The 22,062-nt window shown below is 55.8% G+C and overlaps 2 protein-coding genes across 2 annotated transcripts in view; both read left to right on the top strand.

Moving 5' to 3' along the window:
• The window catches only part of ATP6V0A2 (ATPase H+ transporting V0 subunit a2), a 29,392-nt gene extending 13,899 nt beyond the window's left edge, over positions 1 to 15,493 (top strand). The window contains exons 8-20 of the mRNA XM_037160915.2: positions 502 to 595; positions 1,298 to 1,510; positions 2,210 to 2,360; positions 2,563 to 2,699; positions 2,956 to 3,143; positions 3,249 to 3,339; positions 4,276 to 4,394; positions 4,944 to 5,154; positions 7,103 to 7,222; positions 8,684 to 8,803; positions 9,934 to 10,051; positions 11,736 to 11,907; positions 12,505 to 15,493. Of these exons, the coding sequence (XP_037016810.2) occupies positions 502 to 595; positions 1,298 to 1,510; positions 2,210 to 2,360; positions 2,563 to 2,699; positions 2,956 to 3,143; positions 3,249 to 3,339; positions 4,276 to 4,394; positions 4,944 to 5,154; positions 7,103 to 7,222; positions 8,684 to 8,803; positions 9,934 to 10,051; positions 11,736 to 11,907; positions 12,505 to 12,604 (1,834 nt within the window). The 3' untranslated portion in view covers positions 12,605 to 15,493. The remainder of the gene's footprint in view (positions 1 to 501; positions 596 to 1,297; positions 1,511 to 2,209; positions 2,361 to 2,562; positions 2,700 to 2,955; positions 3,144 to 3,248; positions 3,340 to 4,275; positions 4,395 to 4,943; positions 5,155 to 7,102; positions 7,223 to 8,683; positions 8,804 to 9,933; positions 10,052 to 11,735; positions 11,908 to 12,504) is intronic.
• Positions 15,494 to 18,116: 2,623 nt separating this feature from the next.
• Positions 18,117 to 22,062, top strand: part of DNAH10 (dynein axonemal heavy chain 10) — a 94,411-nt gene continuing 90,465 nt past the window's right edge. The window contains exons 1-4 of the mRNA XM_053669841.1: positions 18,117 to 18,138; positions 18,557 to 18,652; positions 19,344 to 19,447; positions 20,541 to 20,649. Coding sequence (XP_053525816.1) covers positions 18,117 to 18,138; positions 18,557 to 18,652; positions 19,344 to 19,447; positions 20,541 to 20,649 — 331 coding nt within the window. The remainder of the gene's footprint in view (positions 18,139 to 18,556; positions 18,653 to 19,343; positions 19,448 to 20,540; positions 20,650 to 22,062) is intronic.

Genomic DNA, 22,062 nt, shown 5'->3' with positions numbered 1-22,062 from the left:
TCACGTGTCAGAAAAACTGCCCGGGGCGTCAGGGCTGGGGGTCGGGGCTAATTTTAAGAGTCAGAACTTAAAGGGAAGCATTAAGTGGGGTGGCTGCGGTGTGGGTGGTGGGCTCTGCCCCGCAGGCCCCAGGGTGTCCTGTTGTCACGTGGCCCCCGAGACGCACGGCGCTGTAAGGTGGGTGGGGGAGAGGCTCACGGCAGCACTCGGCCCGGGCGGTGCTGGCGAACCAGAGCTTCCGTCTCCCTTTTACTTCTCTTTTTAAAAGGCAACTGCTGTCTTGCATTATCTTTGTGTTTCTGTCTCAAACCTCTTTAAAGATTCCCACCCCGGGGAGGGTGGTGCGTGTCTGGAGGTTGGAACTGGGTGAGTTTCGGGAGTCGTCCCAGTTCAGATCCAGGAGAGTTTTGCTGCCCCTGCCGCCATCGGGAGAGGTGTGTGGGGCGGGCGCCGCGGGGCCGTGTTCCGCTGGACGTGCACCGCCTCAATTCTGTCTTGCAGCTACCACTGCCACGTGTACCCGTACCCGAGCACGGCCGCGGAGCGCCAGGAGATCCAGGAGGGGCTGAACACCCGCATCCAGGACCTCTACACCGTGAGTGGGCCACCACCCAGCCAGGGCCGTCACGTGTGCGCCCACCCGCTTCCTGCTTTCCCGTGGCGTGTTTTGGCGGTGACCTATGAGGCGTTTCAGGGAGATTGGAAGGTCGCTTACCTGCCTCCTCTTCGTGGCAGCTCCATTCTAGCAGCCTGTTCTACACCCAGAGAGCGACAGACTTTGCAGTGAAAGCTCCCCTCTGTGGTGATGGAGTGTGACTCGCCGTCGGACAGACGAGCCCGTTTCAAGTGTGGCTCTTGTCTCCCGTGTCTGCTTATGGCGGAGGGGCTCTCGGTGGGAGAAGCCGACTGTGACCTGTTTAGGCCCGAGGGGAGGGACGCTCGGCAGCACAGGACGGGAGATGGTGGCTCACGGGTTGGCGTGAAGCCGGGCCGAGGTGGGCGATGGGCGAGGACCCCGGGGATCTGCGCCCGGCCAGGCTGTGCTGCTGCAGCCACCGCCACCAGGCCCTCTGGCCTCTCCTGTGGCCCTGGGGTCGTGTCCTGGAGAGCCAGCTCCAGGAGAAAATTGGCTCAGCTGTGCCCAGGTTTTCCTCCTGCCCCCGGGTGGTGCTGGGTCCGGGGGCACGGGGTCGGGGGAGAGGCAGGAACTGCCCCCGTGGCTGTGTCCAGGGCCGGCAGGTGCCGGGCAGACACTGCAGGTCGCCCGCCCCGCTGAGCGGGCCCCCGTCCTCCCCAGGTGCTCCACAAGACCGAGGACTACTTGCGGCAGGTGCTGTGTAAGGCCGCCGAGTCGGTCTGCGCCCGCGTCGTGCAGGTGAAGAAAATGAAAGCCGTCTACCACACGCTGAACATGTGCAGCTTCGACGTGACGAGCAAGTGCCTGGTCGCCGAGGTCTGGTGCCCCGAGGCCGACCTGCAGGGCCTGCGCCGCGCGCTCGAGGACGGGTCGGTAAGGCCGTCCCGCCAGCCCCGCCGTGCTCGCCCACTGTCTGGGGCGGTCGGCCCGTGAATGTGGACACATAAGGAGACCGCGTTTCACGGAGCCTCCTCCTGGGGCCGGACTCCGGAGCGCCAGCCGCCCGAGGCGTGTGCGCGAGGTGTTCTCACCTTGCTCTTCTGAGTGAGGGACGCAGCCCGGGCCCCTGCTCAGAGACGGCCCGTGTTTCGGTCCCCATGCGTCTGTGCGGTTCTCATCCCAGATAAGCAGACGTGAATGGGTATTTTTCTTTCCTTTTTTCAGAAAACATTGCATGCTGTTGAGACTGTTCTCTTCACCTAATAAAACTTTTTTTAGAAAGATTTTATCTACTTAATTTTAGAGAGAGGGGAAGGGAGGAAGAGAGGGAGAGAAACATCCATGCGAGAGAGAAACACTGATTGGTTGCCTCTCGTATGCGCCCCCTGCAGGAACTGAACCCGCAACCCAGGCCCCTGGGAATCGAACTAGCGACCTTTCGCTTTGCAGGACATTGCCCAGCCAACTGCGCCACCCCGTTCAGGGCAAACTTTTCTGGTTTTGAAAATAACTGTTTAGTATCCCGCTGTGTGGGTCTGTCCCCACGGGCCCGCCACGCCGTGGCAGGCGTCAGTGTTGAAAGGGCCCCTGGGTGGTGATTTTTTTCTCCTGTTTCTCTTTTCTGTGTGGAAGAGAGAGAGCGGTGCCGCAATCCCCTCGTTCATGAACACCATCCCGACGAAGGAGACGCCCCCCACGCTGATCCGCACCAACAAATTCACCGAGGGCTTCCAGAACATCGTGGATGCCTACGGAGTGGGCAGCTACCGGGAGGTGAACCCAGGTTGGGCGCCCGAATGCGCGGCTCTGAGAGCGGGGGGCCGCCATTCGGCGGGCAGGCCGGCGGCCCCCGTCGCGTTGTGTCGTGTGGTGCGCGGCGCCGGCCTGGGCCCGCCGGGTCGCTGTGGGGTGCTGCATGTGAGGCTGGGTGGGCGGGGGGCGGCTCTGCCTCGGCCACGGGTCAGCCGTCCTTGCTTCCCCCACAGCTCTCTTCAACATCATCACCTTCCCCTTCCTCTTCGCCGTGATGTTCGGAGACCTCGGACACGGCTTCGTCATGTTCCTGTTCGCCCTCCTGCTGGTGCTGAATGAGGACCACCCGAGGCTGACTCAGTCCCAGGAGGTAAGGGCGCCAGCGCGGCTGCTCCTCCTGTCCGCCTGGGTGGTGGTGCTCTTCCGTTGGACCACAGGAGGGCCATCTCCTAGATGCTCCAGGTGTGGCCATGGCCATGACCCACCTGCCTGAGACGGCAGAGGTGCGGGCGGGTCCTCTCGGTGTGACCGGGACGTATGTGACGTGGCCTTGTGTTTGAGAGCCCCGAGGGGAGTGGTGGAGAATGAGCCAGCCGAGGTCACTCAGCCCCCGCTGCATTCCACAGATCACACGCATGTTTTTCAATGGCCGCTACATCCTCCTGCTGATGGGGCTGTTCTCCGTGTACACGGGCCTCATCTACAATGACTGCTTCTCCAAGTCTGTCAACATCTTCGGCTCCGGCTGGAACGTGTCTGCCATGTACAGTGCCAGCCACACGGCTGCTGAGCGCAGCAGGATGTCGCTTTGGAAGTACGTGTCCCCTAGCCACACGGGGGTCCCGTAGCCACACAGGGGTTGGGGAGGAGAAGCGTTGGTCCGGACTCCGCCCTCCTCCTCACTCGCCTTCTGTTCCAGTGAGAGCGTGGTCAAGCACAACAGGGTCTTGCAGTTGGATCCGAGTGTCCCCGGCGTGTTCCAAGGCCCTTACCCCCTCGGCATCGACCCCGTGAGTGCACGCTTCCCTGCCGTCACCTGGGCGTGCGGGGGCGCGGCCCAGTGCTGGCTGTCAGGGTGGTTTCTCACCGTCCGGCAAGGGTCAGAGGCTCTGTCTCTGTAATTCTCTTTTCCAACTGCGGTTTGCACGCAGTATCATGTGTGCTGGTTTCCAGGGTGCAGCATGGCGGTGGGATAGTTGTGTGCTTTGCACAAGGGTCCCCCGACATCTCTGGTGCCCACCCGGCACTGCACCAGCTTCAGTTTAACTGTAAAATGGGCGCAGCGCCTGTGCCCTCCAGGGGCGGAGCCGCGTGGGCACTTCCTGCCGGGAAGAGGTCTGGTGATGAACCTCACGCTTGCAGGCGGTCCCATGCTGCACGTTGGGGTCAGCCATGCGGGCCGGCCTCGCTCTCGCCCGTCCGCAGCCCCGAGCCCCGCCCTCTGAGACCCTGGTCCTGCTTCAGAACAGTGAGCTCATCCGTCCTTTTTTTACGCTGTTAAACTGTATATTGTAAAATATACTTGCAAGACCGTGTGTTGGATGTGTCCGTGAGGCGGTGACATGCTTGATGTCCCGCCGAGGGTCGGAGACCCCAGGACTGCTCGCCCCACGCCTCGCTGCCCTCAGAGGGACCACTCAGTCCCCTGAGCTCCGGGTGCGCGTCCTCTCGCTCTCCTCCTCCGTGTCCCTCCTAGGCGTGTTCCCTAAACTCGGCCCTGCTTCCTTGGCATCCTTGGAGCTTGCGTTGAAGGTGCAGTTGCTTTGCGGCAGCCTGTGGCCCTGGGCTGGGAGGCAGCGGCTCTCAGGGTGACGGCGTGGAGAGCAGTGGCCGAGCGGCGCTGCCCGGCTGAGCAGCGGGTGCCTCCCACCTCAGCCCCAGCGCCGCGCGGCCCCGGGCACCTGGAGGGCGTTCGTTACAGCTCGCTTTGTCTGTTTTGTCTTCAGATTTGGAACTTGGCCACGAATCGCCTCACTTTCCTGAACTCGTTCAAAATGAAAATGTCTGTGATTTTGGGAATTATCCACATGACTTTCGGAGTCGTTCTGGGAATATTTAACCACCTGTAAGTACAGCCTGTGTAAAAGCAGGGTTTCTGCGGCCAGTCTGGCCTTCGTTGTTTTGCCCCTGGATGGCGGGCCGCCGGTGGTGGCGGGTGTCGCGCTGCACGATTCTGTTTGGCGGCACGGCTTTTTGGCTCTTTCGTCGGCTCCTTCACGTGGTGGATGTTGACTGAGCACAGAGTGTGTGCCCGCTGGGGGTCGGGCAGTGAGGGCAGGAGACCAGGCACTTGTGTGTTCAAGTGACGGGGATGCAGGCGGTGTGTGTTCCCGTTCATTCAGAGACTTGACTTTTCTCGTTTTATTATTATTTATTATAAATTAGCAAACCCTCTGTCTGTCTGTGAGAGCTAGAGTAGCGAGAGAAAGGGGTCGTGCCGTTTCTCTCTGACTACACCTGCTGGTGTCCTCACACTGCTCTCCGTGATGCCGGAGTCACCGGTGTGAGTCTGGAGGCCGACGTCGGGGGGGCTGCGGTGGGCTTCCACGCGAGAAACTGGCTGCGTGTCTCAGTCCGGTCTCTCTGGTGGGCTGACGGGTTACTCTTTTCCCAGGCACTTCAGGAAGAAGTTCAACATCTACTTGGTGTCCGTCCCGGAACTGCTCTTCCTGCTCTGCATCTTCGGGTACCTCATCTTCATGATCTTCCACAAGTGGCTGGTGTACTCCGCCGAGACCTCCAGGGCCGCCCCCAGCATCCTGATCGAGTTCATCAACATGTTTCTGTTCCCGGGGAGCAAGACGAGCGGCCTGTACTCGGGCCAGGTGAGGAGGGTCTTTCCCGCCCCCCGAGCTGACGGGCAGCCCTCCCGCAGCCTTTGCTGGGGTCTGCTGGCCGGTGCCCTCTCCAGGCCTGCCCAGCGCACGGGGCTCTGCCCCTTCCTGTGGCGTCCCAGACGGACGCCGGCCTGCTCCGGACGCCGTGCTGGGGGTGCTGGGCAGGCAGTGAAACCCAGACCCGCTGCCACGCAGGAGCCGTCCAGACGTGTCACTGGTGGGTTCCCCAGGGCGGCCCAGTGCCCCGTTTGTCCAGTGTCCCTGAGTCAGTCTCTGCCTGAGGCCGGTCGTCAGGGTGTCGGCACCTGGACCACAGCATGGCAGTCGTCTCTGGAACTGGCTTCTCTGTCGCCGTGCGTTCGCGTGGTGCCGCCGTGTGCAGTGGGGCACGCGGCTGAGAGTGTGGGCTCCGAGGGCTGCCCGCCCCAGCCCTGCCGCTCCCTCCAGGAGGGACTCCGACCACAGTACTTGCCTGCTGTGGCCTGGTCCCTCGTCGGTACAGTGGCCGTGACAACGGGACCCCCTCGTTCAGAGCACGGAGTTAGTGCGTGGAAGCCCTTAGCGGAGTGCGGCCCCTCCCACGGGCTCGGGGACGGGAGCCCGTGCTGTCCCAGGGCCCCAGTGCCCTGCCCTCAGGACGGTGCGGAGGATGTCATGGGCCTCGTGGTACAGCGTCCAAGGGACACAGGAGTCCTCTCCGCCATCACCGTCACACCCCCGGTGCTCCCGAGCTGGGTGGCGCCCGCCTGTTTTTTAAGTCTTGTGGACCCCGCCCATTGGGCCTGCTGACCGCTCGCAGCCCAGAGTCCGATCGGAAGCTCCGGTAGCTGACTGTGGGCTTCTCGGGGCGCGGCAGACAGGCGTCCTTTGTGAACGGTTTGCATTTCTTCCTCCTATTTGTACTTCTTCTGTTGGCGATTCTAGAATCGCATCCTGTCATTGTTTTCGGGGCCTTTGCAGAGCAACACAGGCAGACTCAGCGGAGCCCAGTGGGTCCCGGGTGCTGGGGGCAGAGAGGTCAGGGAGGGACCGCCTCTCTCTGGCCCCCACTGCACTCTGGAGGTCTGCCTTCCTCCCCTGCCCTTTCCTGACTCTCGCCTCGGCCTCCCGGGGTGGGTGGTGGCTTTCGGGTGGCTCAGGCCCCCGGATGGACACCTGGTCTGCCTGACCGTGCAGCTCACGACCCGGACGTGGTTCTGCCCACGGCCCCCACTCCCGTCGGCATTTCAGGGCAAGGATGCTGGTTGTCTGAGACAAGAGCTCACACACGGATCCTGCCACCTGTGGCCGAGTGGAGGGCACGGCTCTGAGAACCCATGTTTATCGGGGAGGGTCCCAGACAGGGCTGAGCAGGAGACAGCGCCCCGTCTGGTCCTATGTTTAGCACCTGCCTCCCGACCCTCTAACCCACCCCCACGGCAGTGGCTGTGCCAGCAGGCGCCTGCTCCGCTCCTGAGTGGTCTTTGAATAACTGTAAGACCGCTTCCATTTTAAGGAAAGGTTTTTAGTTTTCTGAATGCTGTTTGCATATTTTTCAGCTGTACAAGTTCACATTCCTGAAGTAGTCATTATAGTTAAAAAAAGTAGAGCCATGGATATAGAAAAACATACAGTTTCTGTTTGTATTTTCCCATTGACAGTGTATTCAGAAATAGTAGCTGGAGGTAACAGCTAGAGTTTGCCTTTTTGGAATTTTCCTACCAATTCCTTCCTGGTCCCAACGAAAGCCTCTTCTGCCTGCCATTCTCGGCAGCATCAGAACTATGCTGGGGGTGGAGGACGTGGCCCACTGGCCAGGCGGTTTGGCTTCCGCTGCGTATGTTCCTTGTTAATAAACAGAGGGGCATTCGGTTTGTTTGCTGCTGCCGTGGTCCAGTGCGCGTGGACACCGCTTGTGTGTGCACCACCGTTGACCCTCCTCCTTCTGTACCCCCAGGAGCACGTCCAGAGGCTGCTGCTGGCCGTCACCGCGCTGTCCGTGCCCATCCTCTTCCTGGGGAAGCCCCTGTTCCTGCTCTGGCTGCACAACGGGCGCGGCTGCTTCGGGGTCAGCAGGGTGAGTGAGGGCATGGGCACGCATCTGGGGTGGGGCACGGGGTCCCTTTTGGCAACAGAAGGGTTGGTGCAGAAAACACCTTTCAGAGGTCCTCAGTCTCTTGTTCAAAAGCCAGAGCTTCCTGGATGTGGACCTTGGGGCTGCCTGTTCTGCAGGTGCCACATGCCCGGAGCCCGAGCCAGCCATGTCTGCACTCGGAGACAGGCCCTGCCCCCGGGGGGCGGGGCTGCTAGTGGTCTGAGCCCAGTCCTGCCGGTCAAAACGTTTTATTATTCTTGCCACTTGTTTTTTATCCTCAGAAGTATTTTTATTAATATAAAAATGTATAACAACTATAGAAATTGTGGGGAAACAGAAAATAATGCCTTTACGTTCTGCTATGAGCCATGTTAAGTTTCTTTCTAGATTCTTCTTGTGCGTCTAGTTTCTCATTTTATTTCTCTTTTTAAAAATGTCTTATTTATTTATTTTTAGAGAGAGGGGAAGGGAAGGAGAAAGAGTGGGAGAGAAACACCAATGTGTGCTTGCCTCTCATGTAACCTATTGGGGACCTGGCCTGCAACCCAGGCATGGTCCTGACTGGGAATCAAACCGAGATCCTTTGCTTCACAGGCCTGTGCTCAATCCACTGAGCTATACCAGCTATAAGAAATTTGGTATTTGTTATACCAAATAGTGGTAAAATAACACATAACACATTTTCCTTCTCACGTGTTCAAGCGCACAGTCAGTGGCGCGGGGCACACTCAGGTGGTGGCGCCACCACCCCCGCCAACTTCCATCTCCATGACAACCGTCTTCCCAAACAAAACTGTCCCCACGAAACACTCCCCCATACCCCCCTTCCCCTACTCCTGCCGCCCAGCTCTGTGCGTCTCCGAGTTGGACCGGTCTCAGCACCCGGCCTGTCCTCTGCGGCCGGCCTCTCTCCCCCGGCAGTGTCCTCCGGGTCCTTCCGAGCAGCAGCCTGTGCCACAGGCTCCTCCCCCTCCCGGGCTGACCATGTTCCCCTGGGCACTGACCACCCTCTGTTCATGGGTCCATGCGACAGTGGACACTTGGGTTTTGTGCACCTGTCGGCTGTTGTGACCAACACTGCTGTGAACGCGAGCGTGTAAGGGCATTTTCGGACATGGGAGCGCTGGGTTGGCGCTGGCTCCGGCGCCGGCTCCGTGCTCACTGTTTGTTTGCAGAGCCGCCCGGGGTCCCACGGCAGCAGCGCCCTCACCTGCACATGCTCTTCAAAAAAATTTTGTGTTTGCATTTTTTTCATCTTTTCTTCTTTGTGCTTTTGTTACGTAGTAGTTATCCTAATGGGTGTGAAGTGCTCACTTTCCTTTAAAGAATGTTTTACTTCTGAAGAGACTGAAGTCAGTAAGAGAAGCGAGGGGGCTCTAACTCGGGTTGGTCCTGACCATGGCTTCTGACAGCAGCGCTGACCGTGTCTGTGTTTGCTGGCAGAGCGGCTACACGCTGGTGCGGAAGGACAGCGAGGAGGAGGTGTCCCTGCTGGGGAGCCAGGACGTGGAGGAGGGGAGCAGCCGCATGGAGGACGGGTGCAGGGCCGTGACCGGCGAGGAGGTAATGCGTCCCGGGCCCACGGGGGGTGCAGAGCCACGGCGAGAGTCTTACAAACTGGAGCGAAGGCCTCAGGTGGTGTCTGCTGGTGGGGTGCGGGTGTGCCAGCCACTGTCGGGAAGGTGTCTCGGTCCCAGGAACCATGCAGGTGCTGTGCGGACCGTGACGGACTTTATTCCAGGGGAGTTTCCTCACGGGAGTCTGGGTTGGAGCAGACAGGTGACTGGGGGCTGGAAGTCCAGGATCAAGGCGTTGGCAGGGTCGGCTTCTCCTGAGGCCGTTGCCCTCAGCTTGCAGATGGCTGCCTTCCCCGTGCCCTCACACGGTCTTTCTCTGCGCACCTGTCCCTGGGACCTCTCCCTCTTCTCACGCGGCCCCCGGGCCTTTTGATGAGAGCCCAGGCCAGATGACCTCAGGTAACCCTCATTCGCTCCTTGAAAGCCCTGTTCTCCAAACACAGTCACATTCAGAGTGACTTTAAGTCACTCAGAGCACAGCTGTGGTCGGGGGTACAGGATTAGACGGCGAGGACGCGGTTCCCCCCAGAGAAGAGAGGCCCGGAGCTGGGCAGACAGGACCCAGCACTGCGCCGCTCCGCACCTCTGGAGTTTCTCAGAAATTCCTAGAACCAGATCTCTTGTCATCAGCGTTTTGTAATCGTCAGTGGTTTCGTGTTTCGTTTGGGACGATGGGTTAGTTCCGAGGACCATGACTGTGAGCATCCCCGGGCCCAGTGTCCTGAAGCCACTTCACGCTCGGGGCCCCGAGTCACTCCCCTCGGGGGACTTGCGGCCGGCTTGCTCGCCTCTGTGCCCCACCCACACGCACTTACTCTGTGGCCGGGACTGGCCGAGTTGTCTTTGAGGCTAGCTCAGGAATCTCGGGCCGCACGGCATCCCTGTTCTAGTCCAGCCCCTCTGAGTCCTCACGGGAAACGGGGGCCTGGGGCGGGAGGGCTGGCGAGCAGAACCCCCGTCTTGTGGTTCCCTGTCCCTCACACCCTAGCACCTTCTCAGCAGCATCCCAGACACAGGTTCTCATGTAGCGGTTCTGAGAGCGGGGCCGACTCGTAACCCATGGAAGCGTGTGTGTGGCACTCGGACTCTAACCGTGCCGCGCCCTCTCTCCCCCAGTTCAATTTTGGAGAAATCCTGATGACCCAGGTGATCCACTCCATCGAGTACTGCCTGGGCTGCATCTCCAACACCGCGTCCTACCTGAGGCTCTGGGCCCTCAGCCTGGCTCACGCACGTAAGTGTTGCCCGCAGCAGTGCGGCCGGCTCCCCGGACGGTTTAAATCTGCGAGGGAAGTCCGGCGCCGTCTTTCTGCGCCACGGTGCATCGTTGGGACTCAGCTACTGACCATGTGGAGCCCCGGGGTGGCCGTCGGCCTCAGGCTGCCGTGGAAACCCCAGGGCCAGGAGGGCCTGGGGAGGCTTGGGGGCTGTGGCACTGACCCTGTCGCTCTCTCTGCCATCACCACGATTGTTCTTGTTGTCACTGGCACTTTATTCAGTCCCGCCTTCCCGAGTAGGAGCGTGTGTTTCTCTCAAGTCCTAAAGCCACGCCGGCCAGTGGTTTTGATGGCAGGCAGTCCTCCCTATGCACAGTTCCGATGACACTTGGCCACATGACACGTGTGCCCCACGACGGCTTCACTGCCGGGTCACCGCACATACACACACATGTGCACTCCGTGGTCAGTGCCCAGCTGCTCGCTCCTGGCAGAGTCTGCCGGGGACGGGTCAGTCCGTCTGCCTGGGCCGCCTTCACGCGCAGACAGCAGAGCACGTGGTGGCCCGCCTGCCCATGCACCAGTGCTAGGCCCAGGCGACACTTTGCAGGATGGAGGACCCAGTGAGGGAGGTGGCAAGCAGAGGGCAAAGTACAGTTAGGGGTAGACAGTGGCGATTCCTCCGTGGTCTGAATGGGCCTGGGGACATTGGCCCAGCCCCCATTCAGGGACCAACAGCAGCCCAAGGACCCAGGGCAGCCTGTCCGCCTGTCCAGAGGAAGGAGGGGTGTGCTTGTGACGAAGAAGATGCAAATGTCCCGGAAGACATGATGCTCGGGAACTCGGGAGGCCTTGGGGACGTGGGAGCCAATCCAGACTCAGAGCCACGCGGGACGACTGGCTGAGTGTCGGCAGAGACACCTGTGCCGTGTTGGGGCCCAGCTCGCCCCAGTTCCGGGAGAAGGCACAGTGTTCAGACCACCACCCTGGATGCTTTTTTTTCTCTCTTTACTAAAAAAAAAAGGCAATTTAATACTCAATGTTTCCTATATTTTAAAAGTAGATTTACTATTTTTCATTTCTTTACATATTTACAAACCAACAATAAAGTGTGTTTAATGATTTGACAAAAATCCTCCAAGGCACGAGGACAAGGCGGTTTTACTATTGATCACTAAGCCTGCTTTGGGCGCCCCCGCTGCTGGGCGGAGCCTGCCCGTGCTGGTGAGAACTCGGTGATAGGGTTTAAATTTATTCTTGTCACACTGATGTTTTTATTAGCACAGCCAGAAGTTTGGGATTTCGTGGCTGGAAGGGATCTGGTCTGTCACCTTTATTTTGTAGAGGAGGACACTGAAGGCCGGTGAGGGTGGGCGCTGTCGCAGGGACACCCAGCCGGTCACTTGTGCCACGGCCAGGACCAGGGATGCCCAGCTTCCTCCCTCTCGGCCCAGAGCTGCGTTGGGACAGAGCTCAAGAGCTTCACCGGGAGGCTGGCCTGCAGTGTCCCTGGCCTGTCTGTCCCCTTCTGTGTTCGAGACGGTTCACACGAGCAGCGGGTGACACCTGTATGTGGTAGAGGCGGGCGCGTCAGTTCCCCAGTAGCAGCTGGGACTGGCCGGAGGAAACCCAGTCCGGCCAGCTGACCGAGTGCCGCACTGAGCAGGCGCGGGGGCTGACTGCACGACGCTTCCTCCGCAGAGCTGTCCGACGTCCTGTGGGCCATGCTGATGCGCGTGGGCCTCCGGGTGGACACCACCTACGGGGTCCTGCTGCTGCTCCCCGTCATCGCGCTCTTCGCTGTCCTGACCATCTTCATCCTTCTGATCATGGAAGGGCTGTCTGCGTTCCTTCACGCCATACGCCTTCACTGGTGAGCGGGACATGGGGCGTGGGAACTATTATTTAAAGCCCCCCAGCTCCTGCCCCCCAATACATGAATATAAAACCCACACAGACTTCTGTGCTTGATTTAGGTTAATTCTTCCTAACGTTGGGATCGGTATTCGGATCCCCTGACTTATCGTTGGGTTTTGTTTCTGAACTATTTACCACCGGCAAGTACAGGTTTGCACTTGCCAAATAATGAATTATGAGTAGTCGTATTTTCAGTTCACTTTGGGCCTGACAGATTGCTTTATCTTGTAAAAGACTTCATACGTATTTCTTAGTGTTTTACAGTGTGTGTTGGATTACTTGTCCGCGTATCCAGTAACCAAGGCAGGGGCGGCGGATGGTGGTGCCGGGTGTGGGGGGGGTGGCATGTCAGCGTTTCTGTCACACACCGAGGACGCCGACACGGGGTGGGTGTGTGCGTGGGTTCCATCTGAGTGCAAATAGTTTCTGCCAAGGGCATGTGTGGGACGAAGCAGTTTCAGCGCAGGTACTTTTTTTTTTTAACTCGATAAAAGTTGTTTTAGGAAATTTGTTTGCGACGTTTCTTTAACGCATGGAATTTTTTTTCTTCTAGGGTAGAATTTCAGAACAAATTCTACGTTGGTGCAGGCACCAAATTTGTTCCTTTCTCGTTCAGACGCCTTTCGTGGAAGTTCAGTGACGAGGTGGCATGATTGCGTCGCTGCGTCCGGCCAGCTCACAGAGTGACAGAGAATTATCATGTTGTAGAGATTCGCTTATGTCAGATTTACGATAGGGAAAATTCTGTCCTCATTGATTGCCTTATGATAGAGCCAAATAATTCTGTAAGATATACCTCTTCCTCATGTTAAATATTTTGTACAGTTTATCAATTTTAGATATATAAATTTATTTCGGTTTTTATGATGAGCAAATGTAAGTTAATGCCAAAAGTTAACGTTCAAGTCATTTTTTTAAATGCAGGCTTGGGGGAGAGAAGTCCATGCCGAATGGCTAATTGAACATGGTCTTAGGTACTTAACTCCTTTTCACCTTATTAAAAAAAGAAAAAAAAACCAGAGTTATTCTGTCACCTGAAGTGAGATGATATTTTCCAACAGCTGAAGTTAAGTATAGTTTTTTAAAAACATTAATGACGGATAATCAAGACACATTATTCTGCTTGACTAAAAAGTATGTGAACATTTTTTACTGTAGGCTGCCTAGAATTACGAGTAGGAGATGGTTTCTACGATTTTGTCTTGTTTTATAATTGGGGAAGTGGGATAATCGGACCTACAACAAGGGTTATCCTGCTTGTATGTATTTTTAAAGACCTCTCACCCTGTTATCCCTCCGTAAAACCAGTGACGATGATTGTGTGTTTGGAAGAAACTGCACACGGAGCCTTACAGCGCAGGGGGCGCCTGGCGGAGGCGCAGCACGGTGGGGGCTGGAACGTGTGTGGGCCGGCTTGGCTGGTGGGACTGGACCCGAAGGGGTTCATATTGAGGGCAGGAAAGGTGAAAAGCAGTCAGCCGTGTATTTTTATACCAAAATACAAGTTAAGGTATTTCTGCCGTGAAGAGGTTGAAGCCTGCCCTGAACACAGTGCGTTGATAATTGTTTGACTCTCAGACTAAGTCTAAATAAAGGTCTGATGAAGGCATGTAGAGTGAATGGAAACTTTAAACTAATTGTTCAACTAAACTTTAAAACTGATTGTTAGCCATTAATTTAGAGTCTTTAAGTTCACCAGCTCCCTTGACATTTGGTTTTACATGGATGTCAGTCCTGTTGAATGTTCCGATCTGTCTTCTTGTAAATTATGCTGATTTTTTATATTTTATTGTACCTGATTTTAGAGAATTATTTTCACAAAGAAATTTGCAGTGTTTCCACGGTCTCACCTTTTCCGTGAGATGCAAAGGCTCGTTTGCCGCCACCCGCCGTCACCCCGGCTGGTAGAAGACCGTGGAATGTTCTTCACAAGCTAAAGTGATGCTGATGCTAAATTCAGGCCTCTCTCTGGGTGATTTCAAGGCCTGTTTGCTGAGAGGCATGACCCGAACATCATGACATTAAACTTTTAAAAATGTAGGAAAGATCCTACGCTGCTCCTCCATGAAATGTTACCCAAAGTCATCTGAGATTACCGGGTCTCATCCTTGATATTAAAATAGCAAACATAAAAGGGTCCCGATGAAACTCTGGAAAGTGATTCTGCTCTCAAAGTTCCCCCAGAAAGTTGGACAGTTTTGGGAGTGAGTATGAAATCTAAATAATGCCGTCCAGGCTCAAACTTGTCCCTCACGAGTGGTCATTTTTTGATTACTTTACTCCAAGGGTCTGTTGTAATAAAACAGGGGCGGTTTCACCCAGGAAAGTCAGGATTTCCGGGCACCACTAACCAACAAGGACACACAAGATGTGCGGCACCTGCTGGGGCGCGTCGGGGCCCCACCGCGAACAGTCTTGGGGACCCCTCTTAAATTCTAATGAACACCTCTTCCCAGGGGATGGAACAGAGAGTGGAGGGTCATTTGTTCCACTGAAACTGTAGGATGTAATTACAGTAAGCATTAATAGTCCTAACAGAACTCTCTAGCAATATGGTTTAATGGTGTCTTTTAGGCACCAGGGGAAATTTCACTTCTTGCCACGGCTCTTGGTTCCGGGGGCCGTCTGCACAGCAGTCCCTCTGTTCTGCCCGTAAGCCTTCGGTAGGACTGTCGTGGCACAGTTCTCAGTGCAGACTTGATTCTCTCTACCCAGCTCTCCAGAGGAACAGACATTGTCTAGACGGTGCCAAATATGTTTACTTTCCTAAAGAGAAGTGTCACGGGGACCACACCTTCCAGTTCTCGTTTTCTGTGTTCATGGAGTCGTGAAAAGCCCAGGGGTCCCCTTCAGGGAAGTAGACTCTGGCCTCCTCCCGAAGGGGACTTAATTGTGTCCATTAGTAAGTGCAAAGGTGTCTGATCGGGTCACTGAGCCCTGTGGCCTTTCCTTTCATTGTGGGTACGGCTTGAAAAGATACTGTTCACCGAGTGCCTCCTACCCACAGTGCTGGAATAGGCATTTTAAAGCAACATTCTGGTCTCAGTTTTCAACCTGTAATAGTTTAGGAAGTCATAGCATATAGCATAGGGAGCTCTTATGGACATTTTAGAATTTTGTTCATTTTGGAAAAACCACACGCACAAAAAAAAATAACTTCAACAACTTTTTCAGTCTGCATTTAAAAACAATAAAATTTCTCAATTAAAAATTTAAAGCCAGGTTTGCTTGCATGTCATCTGGTAAATTTCCAGCAAGATTATTGAGAAATCTTAATTCAAGATCATGAAAATAAGGCAGTTCCGAGCAATAGTTTCCAGGTAACCAGGCCAACGATGCTGGGTTTTGGTTTAACATGTTAAGAAATATTTAGAACTTGCCACTTATTTCCTACATAGAAAATGGAGATCTAGGGGCTCAACTCTGCAAGGGGTGACAACTGAGCAAATCCAAGCTCCCGAATGCATGAAAGGACAAATTTGCATCTTCTTATCAGTATTGAACTTTTCACTGATGAACAATAAATATATCTATATTTTTAAGACGTGAGTAGTTTGCTTTATTACACTTTGGTTTGGCTAGGAAGCCAAAACACTTGGCTCCTTCCGTGACCCGAAATCCTGTAAAGAAACTAGTCCTTTCTTGGACCTCTTCCCAAGGTATCTGCCCTTACGATGTCCTTTAACCCACAGCAGCAGGGGGCTCGGACAAATCCTTCCCGGCCTTCAGCTTTGCTTCTGCGGCCTCAGGGATACTGTGACCTCGTCTGGTCACCTCTCGCCCGGATTTCCTTACAGCAGCACGGGCAGGATGCTGGACCACAGGACAAAGCTCCCAGCGCACTGCGAGGTCCACAGTCAGCTGTCCTTGGTCACAGCGGTCTGAGCAATTCCTGGCTTCCAAGGAGCAGGCGTGCTGCCCAGCAGCTGGGCTCGGAGAAGGGTGGACCCATGTCAGGACGGGGATTTGGGGTGCGGAAGGTCCACTTCCCCCATAGCAGGCTTGGGAGGCCCTGGCCCTTCCCCAGGGTTCGCCGTCATCCTCCCTCCAGCGTCTGGGTTCGCGCCCCTGGGAGCGCAGGGGCGGGGTGCGGGCTTGTCCCGCGACAGCAAACATCGTTCCCGCGATAGCGGCCGTTGTCCGGGCGCCCGTTGCTAGGGGGGTCGTTGCCAAGGACGCCCATCCGCTGCTGCTGGGCTCCCTGGGCGAGACCCTTCTCGGCGCCATGGATGACCTGCGGGTGCTGTGGATGCGCGACCGTGTATACACGGCTTTCGGCCTCACGGACCCTCATCTCTTTGAGGACCTCATGACCCGCGACGATGGTGAGGCCGAGGACCTCATACTGCACTTCCTTAACCAGGCCAGCGACGAGGAGGCTGCCGCCACGCTCTTCTTCTACCGCAAGATGGTGCCCGAGGAGGTGGAGGTGGAGATTGGTGAGTCCGCGGCTGCCCCTCCTACTACTTTCTCCCCGTCGGGGCCACCGACCTATACTGGCTGACCTCGGCCTCCAGTGCAGGTCGCAGACCGTTATGGTCGCCGGCCCCGACTCCCACAGTCCACTTCGAAAGGCAGCCTCGAGTGAACAGTCAGAGCAAACACTTACTTAGTACTTAGCCTGTCCCAGGTGCAGTTCCAAACGTTCGTATCAGCTCATTAATGGTATGAAGTGGGAAAATGACACTACCCCATTTACACAGGAGCAAGCTGCGGCCCAGAGAGGCTTGAACAACTCACACACTTAGCTCACACAGGCCATTCAGATTCAAGAGTAGGACCCACTGCCCATCAACAGTCCACAAATGCGAGAGAAGCGGCCCTGGGAACGAGGCTTCACCCTCCCTCTCCTTGACAGGGGCAGGGGCAGCAGAGGGTCGGAAGAGCAGTCCTTTCTATCTCCTGAGGCTCTTGACTTGACATTGTAAAGGGATGCTTGAATGAGATTCCAAAAACCACAGCGCATTGGCCCTGGCAGTTCAGCTGGTTGAATTGGATGTGCTCAGTTGGTAGCTCAGCTGGTTGGACGTGCCCAGCTGTTGGTTCCCTCCAGTTGGGGCATAGGCAGAAATCACCAGTGAGTGCAGGCATCCTGTGGGTAACTGCTGTCAGTGTGGTGTGTCTCCTGCCAGATCTTTCCCAAATCAGTCCCACTGTCACTGTATCTGTCTCTTTCTGTATAATGGTATATGTGCAATGCTAATAGAAAGACAGATAGAAAATTCCTAAACTCATCAATAAGGTCATTATATACAGGGTCCAGCACAAATAACGAATTTTTTTTTAAAGATTTTATTTATTTATCTTTAGAGAGGAAGGGAAGGAGAGAAGGAGAGAAACATCAATGTATGGTTGCCTCTTGTGAGTCCCCCGCTGGCAACTGGCCTGCAACCCAGGCACATGCCCTGACTGGGAATCGAACTGCGATCGTGTGGTTCGCAGGCCCACACTCAATCCACTGAGCTACACCAGCCAGGGCATGCTTTTTTAAAATTACAAAATCATAAGCATGTCATTCTGTAACATAACAATATTGCACTCAAGCACACCATGGGACATTTTAGGTGAACTGTTCAAATTAAAATGATAAATTATTATACCCATATTATTACCCTACCAACTACACTCAAGCAGGCCTTCCTTCTGCCAGACCCTATATATGTGTGTGTGTGATATGCATATACATATTCATACACGTATACATATACATACATATGTACACTTTCTGTGGGATAGACATATGAAAATGGGGTTGTTGCTTTAGTGGGTGTGTGCATTTGCAGTGTGAGTAGGTCCTGCCAGTCTGCTCTGCAGAAAGGCCCCGCCAGGCCATGCCCAATGCCAACAGGTGCCTGTGTGGCAGGAGCCTCGCCCCCACTGGACGTGGTCAATCTTTATATTCTTTACTATAGATGAACGGCAGAGGCGCTTTCTTATACTAATTGACATTTCAGTCCTTAGTGGAACTGATCGTCTTTTTAAATACGTTTTGGTCATTAATGTTTCCTCTGGGCTGGTTGTCCGTATGTGATCATTCTTGTGTCCTTCGTCTCCAAGAGAATTTGTGCTAGTCTTCTTCCCTGAGTCAATTAAGGCTGCCTCAGGTATTTCTGTATGACCGCGTTGGTTTACAGACTGACCCCTGTACGTGAAGAGCCAGGAGAGATGGAGAAGGGCGGATGCAAAGGTGAGAGGTTTAATAAGCAAGGGGGCTGCCCTCTGCGGCTCGTTTTGGGCGCCCGCACGACGAGGCCATCTCAGCCCGCCATGATCTTAGTTTATAGGGAGGCCTCCGCACGGCTCAGTCACAGTCACCATCCGGAAGGTCTCAGCCCCAGGTAGTTCTCAGGCTGTGTCCTTGAAAACGCCTCCCGCCGCAGGACAGTGGGTGGAACCTAGGTTACCAGCCGAGTGCAGGGAGGGTGGAGGGCGGCCAACTGCCCCCAGCCAACTTCCGGGTCAACCGGGGTCACTTCCGCTCAGAGGCCTCTAGCGGACTTCTGAGCCGGGCTCTTCCGCCTCACCCGGTCCCTCGGCTCTCTGGGCTCTCACAGAGTGAGGCAGTCATGGTTTTTTTCTTTCTTTCCATGTACGTGGCTGTGAAGAGAGCGACGCTCCTGCCGCGTCTGAGGAGGAAAACAAGGAAGAAGAGGCGGAGCCTCAGCAAGTTGGGGTTGTTGATAAAACTGATAAAACGTCAGGTGTGGTCCTAGGACGTGCTGGGTGGGCGGCAGTGCGGAGGGGCGTGCCCGGGCCCCTGGATCCTTTCCGCTTCTCACCGGGAGGGAGGCGGGGCTTGGTGGGACACATCCTTGAAGGCTGCGCCCCCCCCCCAACCCCGAGAGTTGATTTGATTCCGAAGCCACCCCAACTGCGCACGGAGCCTTTCCAAGTGAGAGCTGAACCGTCCGGGGAAGGGCTCTCTTCTGTGTAATCACTGGACTTGTCCGAAACTCTCAGGGCTGCTGCCCTCCGGGGTTTCCGGATCTGCCCCAGTAACAGCGGGCTTGAGAGATACGTGATCGTTTTTATTTTCATTTCACCCCTCCACAAATTTCAAGTTTCATAGTGGAAAAGGAGTAGATGTTATAGTGTCAGCTGCAGTTCTCGTCGTGTTGATAAATATCCTTTTTAAGTGAAACTCTGGGAAGTCACTGGGTGGACACCCTAATAGAAGACACACACACACACTAAATCTCTGATTGAGGACCGTCAAAACCGCAACACAAATCTCCTAGTTACAATGCGAGTCCAGGCTGTGATAGAGCCATTTATAAATGCAAGGACACCTTTTTGGTGCCACACCCGTTGAGTGAAATGCGCGTCTGGTCTGGTGGAAGAGAACCCAGCTTTCTGACTGGTGCCTCTCGCTCACTGAATAATGTTTTGCAGTTAAGAACTTGCTGTTGAAAGACAGTTCCACAATTCCGTCGTTAATCAGCAGCGTGGCGGGTACAGAAGTGGACAAAGAGAATTTGGAAAACTTGCCTGCCAAGGTTCGCGTGCTTTCGTTTCCTCGTGGGGGAGGGGGGCGATGAGACTTCCCTGCCTTTTGATGTGTAACTGACACAGTTAGGACCAGGGACGCGCCGTGTGGGAGTGGAGATGACAAACTTCTGTGCAGGGGGTCCCGGAGGCTGCCCTTGGGTGCAGTGCTGCGCCACAGTGGCCCCCAGAGCCCGGACAGGCTTCTGGACTCGTGGCTGAGGTTGTTTGGTGGGAGAGCTCGGATCAGAGTCTACGGGGACAAGCAGACTGGGCAGAGCCCACTGGACAACGGTGCGTGCCTCCTGGGGGGAGGACATGGACACAGCCATTGTCCCAGCAGCTCTGTGTGACCACTTGTATGAAGTGTTGCCCATCAGGGAAGCCCACCTGAGCCCTGACGTTCAGGGTTTTCACTGGGGTCAGTCACACAGGCATAAGGTGCCGCGTGTCTGACCTCGGGTCCTCAGTGTCCAGCACCCCAGAGGTCAGACTGCCGAAGTGTGAGTCTGGGCCCTGGGCAGACAGAAAGCAGCGTCACTGGAAATCACTTGGTTAGTGTCCACTGTCTGACAGGAGGACCCGAGTCCCCAGGGACAGAAAGGCTCTCAAGTCAGGCAGGATGTTCCACAGTCTTGGAGGTCATCACCCAGGGGCTGGCCGAGGGCCCAACTGAAAACCTCAGCAGGTGCAGGGTTTGGGCGGCCCAGACCAGCTGAGCTGGCCCTTTCCTGTGCGAATCCCAGGGGTGGGGGTGGGGTTGGGGTTAAAGCTGAGATGCCAGCATTCAGCCTGACCCGTGCTGAATGAGGCCACACCGACCCGCCCTGGGTGTTCGGCTGGCCCCCAAAGCTGGGCCAGGCCTGGGCGGTTGCAGTTTGTGGCCTGGGGAACCGGCTGGGGTGGCTGGTCGAAGTGCAGCTGCCTTGGGAGTCAGCAGAAGTGTCCCGGTGCGGTTGCCGCTAGTGCCTGCTGTGTCACAGCTGTGTCTGCATGGTGGGGAAGTGACTTCGGACCCTGGCACTGAGGGGACGGCTCAGGGGGGTGTTAGGGTGTCTGGGGGGTGGGTCGTCTTGGGTGATGGGTTTCTTCCTCCTGTTTCAGAGAACTGTCACCCAAGTTGTGGAAAAGATGTATCTTCATGTGATGTGTGCTCCTGTTCCTGAGGAGTTTCTGGACCAGAATGTGGTGTTTTTTCTGAGAAATACAAAAGGTATATTTCCTGTGTGTGCCCACGATTGCGGGGCCTGCACACGCCTGTGTATTTGTATGAGTGTAAATCTCTGCACGCTCTTGAGAGCGTGACTTCTTATTAGAAGAGTCTTTGTTTTCTATGGATTTCATAGGTGCACATTTGCCTGCTAACTCAAATTTCTCGGTAATGCTTAAATCAAGACCAGTAATGCTTTAGCGGTCGTTCTAGACGCATGCCAAGGTGGAGAGAGCAGCCATTCCACACGCATGTTCCCCGCTGATGTGGCCGAGACAAGGAGACACCCTGCCTTCTTATTGCAGCTTCCCTGTGAACAGGTGCCCTTGTAGTGACCTGTGTGAGGCCATGGTTGCACGGTGCTCAAGGCCGTCCAGTGTCCCTGAGCTCAGGGAGGCCGGGTGTGCCGCAGGGAGGAAGCCCACAGTGCTGGGTAGGCCCCTTCCGGTGGTGGTGGGGGGAGAGCGCTGTGGGGCGTGAGGTCAACGGCAGTGACCCAGTCACACCCAGCAGTTGAGGGGCCTTCAGCTGGACTGTGCCCCAGCGAGGTCAGAGACCGGAGGCACACGGGAGCCTGGCCCTGCATCTCTCCTGGGGACAGTGGCCCAGTAGTCGCCAACTCAGTGTTCCTGGCACTTCATAGAATGGAGCTGCCGTGAATAATGAGAACTGACTGTATTCATCTATTCCCAGTTCTATTTATAAATTGTCAGTTGGAGATTCAAAATGACACAACCCTGACTTGTAAAATGAGCTCTGGTGGGTGATCTCTGCGTGGCTTCTCAGAGGTCCCGTTCAGCCTGGAGGGCAAGTCTGGGGCGAGACGTTCCCGCTGTGCGTCTCCTGCACTCAGACGTCCTGGGCTCCCCCAGGGGCTGCTGCTCTCTGGTCTGAAGAGTCTGACCCTGGCTCTTTTTCTTGCTGCATCCATTCAGGCCAACTTCCCACTCTCCCCGCCTAGTTACATTTTAGGACAACCCTTACGTTTCTTTCCCTTGTTCTGAACTTTGGTGGGGCTTCAGTAGAGGACCTCACAGCCGAGCGCTGAGCTCCCATCACCCATTCTCCCCTGGCAGGCAGGAACGAGCGGGAGCAACCGGGACAAGCAGAGGCTTGGCACTGAGCAGCCTTGAGCTGCCTCTCGAGCTTGCCACCCCGTTATGGTGCTGTTCCCGTGACTTTGGGACTCCCAGCACACCTGCTCCCTCGGGCAGGGTGCCCGGGCATCGCCCCCAGCTCTATTCCTGCTCGTCCTCACCTTACTTGCCTCTTTAGGGCGCTCTCACGGAGGCCAGGCTCTCTTCCTTTTTCACACAGGGTTCTGACACAGTTTCCTTTTAAAATAAGTTGAAATAAAGAAGCATTTGATACAAAGAAATTATGTCAAGCAAAGAACAGTGCACAGCTTTGGCTGGT

The sequence above is a fragment of the Artibeus jamaicensis genome, unplaced genomic scaffold (genome assembly GCF_021234435.1).
Source record: "Artibeus jamaicensis isolate MK-2021 breed Jamaican fruit bat unplaced genomic scaffold, CSHL_Jam_final contig_525, whole genome shotgun sequence".
NCBI lineage: Eukaryota > Metazoa > Chordata > Mammalia > Chiroptera > Phyllostomidae > Artibeus > Artibeus jamaicensis.
This window is presented reverse-complemented; position numbering and strand designations above follow the sequence as displayed.